The 11,263-nt window shown below is 39.9% G+C and overlaps 1 protein-coding gene across 1 annotated transcript; it reads left to right on the top strand.

Annotated features, from left to right (window-relative positions):
* Nucleotides 1-1,260: 1,260 nt before the first annotated feature.
* Nucleotides 1,261-4,502, top strand: LOC139569693 (recoverin-like). The gene is made up of 5 exons (XM_071391098.1): nucleotides 1,261-1,558; nucleotides 1,666-1,799; nucleotides 1,914-2,064; nucleotides 2,189-2,300; nucleotides 3,884-4,502. The coding sequence occupies exons 1-5, from the start codon at nucleotides 1,463-1,465 to the stop codon at nucleotides 4,000-4,002; spliced, it is 612 nt and encodes a 203-aa protein (XP_071247199.1). The 5' UTR covers nucleotides 1,261-1,462; the 3' UTR covers nucleotides 4,003-4,502.
* The last annotated feature ends 6,761 nt before the right edge of the window (nucleotides 4,503-11,263 follow it).

Here is an 11,263-nt window from a genome sequence, read left to right as displayed (position 1 = left end):
ACATACTGACTCATCTCTAGCCACTTTAATAATGAAAAATTGATATAATAAGTGTATCACTAGCCACTTTAAACAATGCCACTTTATATAAAGTTTACATACCCTACATTACTCATCTCATATGTATATACTGTACTCTATACCATCTACTGCATCTTGCCTATGCCGTTTGGCCATAGCTCATTCATATTTTTTTATGTACATATTCTTATTCATTCCTTTACACTGTGTGTGTATAAGGTAGGTGTTGTGAAATTGTTTGGTTAGATTACTTGTTAGAAACTACTGCATGGTCGGAACTAGAAGCACAAGCATTTCGCTACACTCGCATTAACATCTGTTAACCATGTGTATGTGTCACGCTCGTCTAAGTCGTCCTCCTCATCTGACGAGGAGAGGCGAGAAGGATCGGACCAAAATGCAGCGTAGGTGGAATACATGATGAATTTTATTTAAACAAGACGACGAACACGAAGAACACTTGAATAACTACAAAACAATAAACGGTGTGAACAAACCTGAACTAGAGAACATAACGCACTAACAGGAACGAACACATACACGAACGAAAACGAAACAGTCCCGTGTGGTGCGACATACACAGACACAGGAACACAATCACCCACAAACAAACGGTGTGAACAGCCTACCTTAATATGGTTCTCAATCAGAGGAAACGTCAAACACCTGCCCCTGATTGAGAACCATATAAGGCTAATTAACAATGAAACTAAACATAGAAACAAACAACATAGACTGCCCACCCAGCTCACGTCCTGACCAACTAAACAAAGCTAAACAAAGGAAAATAAGGTCAGGAACGTGACAGTATGTGACAAATAAAATTTGATTTGAACTCATTAAAATCGTTGAAATTGTTGCATGTTACGTTTATATTTTTGTTCAATATATACATATATTTATACATATAAAAACTTTTCTTTTTACCTGAGTAATTGACAAATTACAATGTCATACTTATGAATAATCACAGCTTGTGATAGTGATGACTCATGTTCATATGTGTTTTTTGCCTATCACTGTGTATCAGTGTAAAACAGGTAATACACAGACACCAATCTAATCAAACAGTATTAGACCATGAGGTTCCCTGCTGTTTAATCCCTATCCATTTCAATGTAGGTGTCAGTTGAGTGCACTGAAAATCACCAGCTGTGTGTACTATAATCTCCCCTACACCCAGTCTGGACCAATACCAATCTGTCTCCATTTAAATAGCAGAGAACAAGAGGGCCAGTGTTTGTTTCTGGTCAGAGCAGAGGTGCACCAGACTAGGATTGAGTGGGTCCCCTCACATGAGAGCGCAGAGAAAACAAAGAGACTGTGGAAGAGAAAGAAACTGATAAAGAACAAAGGAGGAATCGAGCAAAATAGAGCAACGGACAGAGAGGGATTAAACAGAGAGAAAAATAGAGGACAACGATCCCGAAACACAGGAGAGATGGGCAACAGCAAAAGTGTTTCCCTGTCCAAGGATCTCCTAGAGGAGCTGAAATTGAACACCAAGTACAGCGAGGAGCAGCTATGTACCGGGTACCTAGAACTTACAATTCTGGTCAAAATAAAGACACTTTATAGAGAGAAAGGTGTCATTTGAGACGTAGATACTCTTTGATCCATCTTCATTTCATCCTCTATAGGTACCAGACCTTCCTGAGAGAGTGTCCCAGTGGGCGAATCAGCAAGCAGCAGTTTGAGGCCATCTACATCAAATTCTTCCCCGACGCAGACCCCAAGGCTTATGCACGCCACGTCTTCAGGAGCTTCGATTCCAACAGGTGATGGATAGATTACATGATCATTACAACGTTCCTGCTGATTTGCACTGCTCTGCATAATTAGCACTTGTGGGATATAGAAACAGAGTAATTGAATGATATTGAACCCTGCAGTGATGGGATGCTGGACTTTAAGGAGTACATCATGGCCCTGCACTTGACCTCCTCTGGGAGAACCATACAGAAACTGGAGTGGGCATTCAACCTGTACGACATCGACCACAACGGAAGCATAACCAAGAAGGAGATCCAGGAGATCGTCGAGGTCAGTTGTAGAGTCATTGCGAAATAGATGTGATGAAATAGGTGTAAGAGATGAGATGAGGTAACATCATGTTTTGCGTGCTGCTCAAATCTCTATAATGATGAAAGAAACTTTCTGTTTATAGTCGATATTCAACATGATCTCCAAAGAGGACCAGAAGAATCTTCCTGATGATGAGAACAGACCAGAGAAGAGAGCTGATAAAATTTGGGACTTCTTCGGCAAGAAAGAAAATGGTAAGCGTTGTTTTCATGTTTAAAACTTCTTATGGCTGAAGGGGCAGTATTGAGTAGCTTGGATGAAAGGTGCCCATTTCAAACGGCCTGCTCCTCAGTCATAGTTCCTAATATTTGCATATTATTATTAGTATTGGATAGAAAACACTCTAAAGTTTCTAAAACTGTTTGAATTATGTCTGTGAGATTAACATAACTCATATTGGCAGGCAAAATCCTGAGTTGAAATCAAAACAGGAAGTCAGAAATCTGAGCTTGTCTGTTTTCACCAGAGTCCCTTAAGAAATCCAATTGAGTTATGAATGATGTTGCACTGCCTAGCGGTTCCACTAGATGTCAGCAATCAATAGAAATTCCAATGAGACTTCTATGATGTTGTGGGAGAGAATGAGAGCAGAATCAGTCAGGTGTCCATCAAGCAGCCATGTCCTGATCATGCCTTTTCTTCATGCAAGCCACTGACGTTCCATTGCTCACGCAGACAAGAACGAATACTCCGGTTGGAACTTTATTGAAGCTATATGTTAAAAACATCCTAATGAGATTGATTCAGTACTTAGTTTGAAATGTTTCTTCGACCGGTAATATCACATTTTGAAGTTTTTGTCCGATATAACGCTGACCAGAATTGGCATTTGGATATGTAAACCAGACGCGCTATCAAAAGAAGGTATTTGGACATAAATAACGGATTTTTTTCGAACAAAACAAACATTTATTGTGGACCTGGAATTCCTGGTGTGCTTTCTGATCTAGATCATCAAAGGTAATGGAATATTTATCATGTATTTTATTGTTTATAGTGACGCCATCTTTGCAGCTGTGGTATGCTACTTTTGAGCACCGTCTCAGATTATAGCGTGCAATTATTTTTCCGTAAAGTTTTTTTGAAATCTGACATAGCGGTTGCATTAAGGAGCGGTATATCTATAATTCAATGTGTATAACTTGTATTATCATCTATATTTATGATGAGTATTCATGTTGAAACGATGGGCTATGCAAAGTCACTTGATGTTTTTGCATTTAGTGAATCTTGTAGCCTCAATGTAAACTCAGATTTTTTTATATAAATATGAATTTAATCAAACAAAACATGCATGTATTGTGTAACATGAAGTCCTATGAGTGTCATCTGATGAAAATAATCGAAGGTTAGTGATTCATTTTATCTCTATTCTGGTTTTTGTGAAGCTATCTTTAGCTGGGAAAAATGGCTGTGATTATTTTTGGTTTTGTGGTGACCTAACATAATCGTTTGTAGTGCTTTCGCTGAAAAGCCTATTTGAAATCGGACACTTTGGTGGGATTAACAACAAGATTACCTTTAAAATTATATAAGACACATGAATGTCTGAGGAATTTTAATTATGAGATTTCTGGTTTTTGAATTTGGTGCCCTGCACTTGGATTGGCTGTTGTCATATCGGTCCCGTTACCGGGACTGCAGCCATAAGAATAGTCAAAGAATAGTTCAAGAAAATCATGTATATTGTATTTTGATGAATGCATTTTGAGCTTATGTGCGATGAGCATTGTAAATATATCTATTATTGTATCTGTTATGTGTTCTGTCCTTTCAGATAAGCTAACAGAGGAGGAGTTTATCCAGGGAGTGATGGAGAACAAGAACATCCTCAGACTGGTGCAGTTTGACCAGCCACAGAAGGTACAGGAGAGACTGAATGAGATGAAACATTAGCTGCTGACTACGCCATCTTTTTAACGTGTTTTTCACTTCAACTTTATATCTCCACGTTAGTCTCACTGGGACAAAATATTCACATCAAGAGAGACCTGAAGCTTGCAATTTTTGCTGTTAAGTTTGTAAAAGCACTTGTTCAAGTGTTCCGTTGGAACGGCATGTTTATGGGGTCTCTTTTGTTTACCGTATATACATTTTTATTATTTAGTAATCAGTAGCAGAGATTTGTTTCAAACACAAAATGTAATACAAAATTCCTTTTAATGTATATATTCCTTTAAGGATACATTTTAGATATGACAAATACATGATAATACCCACATTATGCACATTACTGTAATATATATATCCTTCACACTGTACTTTGTCAAAGACCAATATTAGTATGTTCAATACCAACACTTACCTGTCAATGCTTTACTGTTTTGAGTGTATTAAATGATGTTTATATATCTGCCGTTAGTACCTTTATGTGGTAAGGTTTCATTTGAGTCATTTGATAGTTTTTCTGATAACATTTACATAAATACAGCACCAGTCACACGTTTGGACACATCTACTCATTCAAGTTTTTTTTAAAGTAAAAGAAAAAAACTATTTTCATTATTGTAGAATAATAGTGAAGACATCAAAACTATAGCATAAAACATATGGAATCATTTAGTAAGCAAAAAAAGTTTTAAACAAATCAAAATATATTATATATTTCAAATTCTTCAAAGTAGCCACCCTTTGCCTTGATGACAGCTTTGCACAATCTTGGCATTCTCTCAACCAGCTTCATGAGGTAGTCACCTGGAATGCATTTATATTAACAGGTGTGCCTTGTTAAAACTTAATTTCTGGAATTTCTTTCCTTTTTAATGTGTTTGAGCCAATCAGTTGTGTTGTGACATAGTAGGGGTGATATACAGACGATAGCCCTATTTGGTTAAAGACCAAGTCCATATTATGGAAAGAACTGCTCAAATAAGCAAAGAGAAATGACAGTCCATCATTACTTTAAGACACGAAGGTCAGTCAATCCGGAACATTTCAAGAACTTTGAAAGTTTCTTCAAGTGCAGTCGCAAAACCCATCAAGCGCAATGATGAAACTGGCTCTCATGAGGACCGCCACAGGAAAGGAAGACCAAGAGTTACCTCTGCTGCATAGGATAAGTTCATTAGAGTTACCAGCCTCAGACATTGCACCCCAAATAAATGCTTCACAGAGTTCAAATAACAGACACATCTCAACATCAACTGTTCAGAGGAGACTGCATGAATCAGGCCTTCGTGGTCGAATTGCTGCAAAGAAACCACTATTAAAAGGACACCAATAATAAGAAGAGACTTGCTTGGGCCAAGAAACATGAGCAATGGACATTAGAATGGTGGAAATTTGTCCTTTGGTCTGATGAGTCCAAATTTTAGATTTTTGGTTCCAACCGCTGTGTCTTTGTGAGACGCAGAGTAGGTGAATGGATGATTTACGAATGTGTGGTTCCCACCGTGAAGCATGGAGGAGGTGGTGTGATGGTGAGGGTGTACTTTGCTGGTGACACTGTCACTGATTTATTTAGAATTCAAGACACACTTAAGCAGCATGGCTACCACAGTATTCTGCAGCAATATGCCATCCCATCTGGTTTGCGCTTAGTGGGACTATCATTTGCTTTTCAACAGGACAATAACCCAACATACCTCCAGGCTGTGTAAGGGCTATTTGACCAAGAAGGAGAGTGATGGAGTGCTGCATCAGATGACCTGGCCTCCACAATCCCCTGACCTCAACCCAGTGGAGATGGTTTGGGATGAGTTGGACCGCAGAGTGAAGTAAAAGCAGCCAACAAGCGTTCAGCATATGTGACTCGTTTCAGGAAAATAGGGTCACTACTTCACAGAAGAGCCGTTTGAACGTAAACTTTTATTTTTTTATCAAGGCAGAAATGCCTCCTCGAACAGTGAACTTTCATGTGCCTTAATAACAAATTTGTTTGCCATCTGTAAATACGCATAAAAATGTTAAATGACGAGCCTGGTTGGTTTAGCCACAGACAAAAGCAGCAACCTTCCCGCTAGCAATGATTGGCTGACATAATGAGTGGGCTGGACATGCCGAGAGATGAGCTTGGATTGGTTTGACATATAGCACGCTTCTGTCTATCGAGTTTTGAAATCATTGGAATTTAAGTATAATAGCTGAGGACATGGAGAAAAAACTCCTGTCTCAAGATTACATATTCAAAGTAAGGGCACCCATGGTATCCGTGACAGGAGTCACGTCCATCCATGATGTATACGGGTAAGATAGTCTAGCTAGCTATATTTTCAAATATTACATGTTTCTAATTTTGAAAGAAAGTGGTTTCATTACAAGTTAAAGTGTACTGTTTGCTAGCTAACGTTAGCTGGCTGGCTCGCTAGCCAAAGTTACGTGTATGATCTTATTATTCGTATCTCAGAGCCATTTTCTTGGCTAGTTATAGCCTAATGTTAGCTAGCTAACATTGAACCTGGTTGGTTAGCTACCAGCAGATTCATGCAGGGTGGTAATGTCATGAGTTGGGATTAGCTAGCTAGCTAAACAATGAGTGGAGTCTTTTGTTAAGACATGTAGCTAGCTAGCTACATGTCTTAACAAAAGACTACACTATACAAGTAACCATTTTGGGTGCGTTCGTAAATTCAGTCTGGCCATCTACTCCGATTCCAGAGCACTCTCGTCTGAGTGTGCCAGAGCGCAGAATAACTGATGAATTTAAGAACGCTGTTCAATATGGCCAGTGTCAGAAAACTTCGGTAAATAAACGTAATTAAATTGTTGCCAGCAGCACAGTTACAGTTACCAACGCTCTGGATAACATGAAAACATCCTAACCAGCTCTGCTAGGGCAAGTAAAATGGTCAGAGTTTGGGTGGGGGCTAAAGCTTAAGAGGGTGTGAACGATGCTGAATGGGGGTAGACAAAGAAGAGCTCTCCAGTAGGTACAAAAACATTCAAAGGACATTTTCTCAAAAGTGAGGTTATAACTTTGTCAACTTTCAAAGCAGAATTACTTTCCCATTGTTCCTCAAATGCAGTGTATGAAATACCATTTTGTATCTCTGTGTCTCTGCTTTTATCATATGTAAAAAACACAATTTCAAATGTTGCTACATAAGACACAAGGTGGTCGGTCACATATGTGGGAACTCCTTCAAGACTGTTGGAAAAGCATTCCAGGTGAAGAATGTTAAGAGAATGCCAAGAGTGTGCAAAGCTGTCATCAAGGCAAAGGGTGGCTACTTTGAAGAATCGAAAATCGAAAATATATTTTGAGTATCATCAGGGACAAACTGAATTGGTCCACCCACACAGTCAGCGTGGTGAAGAAGGCGCAGCAGCGCCTCTTCAACCTCAGGAGGCTGAAGAAATTTGGCTTGGCACCAAAAGCACTCACAAACTTTTACAGATGCACAATCGAGAGAATCCTGTCCGACTGTATTACCGCCTGGTACGGCAACTGCTCCGCCCACAACCGTAAGGCTCTCCAGAGGGTAGTGAGGTCTGCACAACGCATCACCGGGGGCAAACTACCTGCCCTCCAGGACACCTACACCACCCAATGTCACAGGAAGGCCATAAAGATCATCAAGGACAACAACCACCCGAGCCACTGCCTGTTTACCCCGCTATCATCCAGAAGGCGAGGTCAGTACAGGTGCATCAAAGCAGGGACCGAGAAACTGAAAAACAGCTTCTATCTCAAGGCCATCAGACTGTTCAACAGCCACCACTAACATTGAGTGGCTGCTGCCATACAAGTAAAAAATGTATCACTAGCCACTTTAAACAATGCCACTTTATATAATGTTTACATACCCTACATTACTCATCTCATATGTATATACTGTACTCGATACCATCTACTGCATCTTGCCTATGCCGTTCTGTACCATCACTCATTCATATATCTTTATGTACATATTCTTCATCCCTTTACACTTGTGTGTATAAGGTAGCTGTTGTGAAATTGTTTGGTTAGATTACTCGTTGGTTATTACTGCATTGTCAGAACTAGAAGCACAAGCATTTCGCTACACTCGCGTTAACATCTGCTAACCATGTATATGTGACAAATACATTTTGATTTGATTTGATTTGATGATGGGTGGGGGCTGTGGTGAGACTGGGAGCAAGACCATGGGAAGAACTAGTAGGAAAATGTTGAGACACAACGACTACAGCACCGTACAGTACATCCGTCGAGATTGTTGCTGTGCTGTATTTAACCTCCAGTCAGATTCCCACACCTTTCAACAACACAACACAACATCCCCCCGAGACCCATGCAGCGCGGATCTACATCTTCTGCCAATGCCCCCCCCCCCCCCCCCCACACACACACACACACACACACACACACACACACACACACACACACACACACACACACACACACACACACACACACACACACACACACACACACACACACACACACACACACACACACACACTGTGCCTGGCTTGCACTGAGGTGGGTTTCAAGTTTACAATGCACTGCAGTTGATGTCTGGCCAGTTCCTTTCTCCCTGTGAGGTCACAAAGCAGCCTCCTGGCTCACCTTTATAACATATGCTGCTCTGGCCTCCACAATAACTCCTAGCCTCTCTGGTGTATGCTAAAGACTGTTCTCTACAGCTATGTAGCATATATCACTGCTCTATGGTCATCTCTGTCTTCACAATGGGACTGTTAAATCACCTGGCAAGAAAAGCTGAAGCAGCTCAGCTCAGAAAATTGCCCTATAGGCCTACATGTATTTCAGGAGAATGTTGCCAATGATATTTTAGCAGTTTTTCGACTATGGCTCAACATCTGTGTATTGGCCTCAAGTGACACAAGGGACATTTTCGTTCATTATGTCCCCTTTAAAGTATAAACATATCAAAGGAATTTCTATAGCAAACTAGGGCCATTGTCTGAGCTGAGCTACTTCAGCTCTTCTTGCCAGGTGATTTAACAGTCCTATTGTGAAGACAGAGATGACCATAGAGCACTGATATATGCAAAACACTGTTGCGGTTCGTTGCATCCGTGTGTTCAATTACTGTAACAATCATATACATTATTGTTATTTCCAAATAGATTATAGATGTAGGCTATTTGCAAGTGTAAATAAATGTAGACTGTATTTATAGGCTAACCATTGCCGTTGTCATTGATGTTTTGGTAATAAATACATGTTTGTATATTTAATTACGCAGGAGTCAATCAAATCAAACAAATCATTTTGCTGACAATTAGGCCTAAGTTGATGTTTTCCTTATTTGATAATCGACATCATGCATTTTTGCATTCGCTTTTACGCGTGAGGAACGAGAGCGCAGCTTATCACCAGTCACGCACAGTGTGACAATGATCGAACCTGTAGCCTACAGTATACGCAACAATACGCACAATCCATAACAGTGTGTTCACAATCAATTTCTATGGAGATGGAATGTTTGATTTCTCCAGAATGTCAGAATGTTAGTTAAAAACATTAGTTTGCGCCAACCCAAGCACGAACACCTTTGCGAATTAGCTACGATTACTCATCTTTATTTTGAGTTATTGTCAAAAGTCCATCTATCATTTCGTCAAATAATTCATGGATTCTAGCTATAAAATCCCGCGTGCCCTTTCTACATCTGCACAGGTAAATCCTATGATATATCTTATTTGAGTTTTAATCGTTCAATTATGTCCTTGTAGAAAGTCTAGTACTGGTATGTTTTTCTGTTCTCAAGATGTTCAGTCCGAGTGCTGAATACCGGCAGACTGTAGAGCGGTGCTGGGACAAGAGCTACTACAATGAGCAGGTAAAATTAAATCATCTTCATTTCAGAAAACACTTACACCATATCGAAAGTGTATGTTACAGTGGAGTAAATGTGAATGTTGCAGGGAGTGAACGTTATTTATGATAAGACTTACATGGAGAAAATCGAACCATTCTGAAATGAAAATGGATGGCCTTCCCTTCAGCAAAATATATTTGACCTAAAACCCTACTTTAAAATATAGTGACCCTCCCATATACCCAAAATATTAACTAAAACAAAGTGGATAACAGATACCATGTCTACCGTTTACCCTAACTTCTTGGACAGACAAGAGCTTTAGATATGCAGTTTTATAAATTGCTATTCATCCTGTAAGCCAGGGGTGTCAAACTCAAATACCCAGTGGGCCAAAATGTAAAACCTGAACAAAGTCGCGGGCCAACATTGAACAAATGAACCTTTTAATATGGACCCAAACAAGTTTTGCTTTAACATTGAATATGGAACAAGCATCGCTTATTACCATACAATATATAATTTAATAGTGGAGACATGCAAAATCGAATTTCAAATGAAAAAACACATCAATGGCATTCATTTATTAAATAAATAAAATTTAAATAAAAATCGTATGCCTCTTTTCTATTTGCAGCCTTCTGATTTAAATACCAAAATAAACTTTTTCCAGATGCGTCGCAGCTCTCATCCACAGCGAGGGAGAACGCAACGAAATCTTTTCCCTTTTCCATCAGCTGGTCATACAGATTGGTGGCAAGATCACATGTGCGATCAGCTACTGTGTTCCTGCTCAGGCTCACGTTTGAAAATGCTTGCTTTTTCTCTGGGCATACGAGGTCACAAACTTTCATCATGCACTTTTTCACGAACTCTCCCTCATTAAAGGGCCGGGCTGATTTTGCGATCTCTGCTGCCACTATATAACTAGCCTTTACAGCAGCCTCACTTTGTGATGTGGCTTTTTTGAACATATTCTGTTGTGAAACCAAACTTCTTTTCATCTCCTCTACTTTCTGGCTCCTTTGAGTCATGTCCAGGTCCTTGTATTTGTCATGGTGTTTCGTTTCATAGTGTCGTCTAATGTTGTACTCCTTACTTACAGCCACGTTGACTCCACCAAACAAGACAAACAGGTTTGTCTTTTACATATGTAAACAGATATTCTGCCTCCCACTTGTCCAGAAAGCTCCTGTTTTCTGCCTTTCTTTTCGCCATTTTTGGGAAGGGATAGCGCGCTGACAGTTGTAGCGTCTATGTTGCTATGACTACTGTCACAGAGGAGAGGGCGTTTCTGGGTCCTGTCCTGATTGGCGCGCGAAAACAACAGCAGAGCATTATGGGATTCGTAGTATTAGCGGTGAATGCGCTGTATAATACCGGCGGGCCAGCTCTAGTAGTAATTTGGTATTGTCTCGCGGGCCAAATATAATTACCCCACGGGCCAA

The sequence above is a fragment of the Salvelinus alpinus genome, chromosome 3 (assembly GCF_045679555.1).
Source record: "Salvelinus alpinus chromosome 3, SLU_Salpinus.1, whole genome shotgun sequence".
NCBI classification, from domain to species: Eukaryota; Metazoa; Chordata; class Actinopteri; order Salmoniformes; family Salmonidae; genus Salvelinus; species Salvelinus alpinus.
This window is presented reverse-complemented; position numbering and strand designations above follow the sequence as displayed.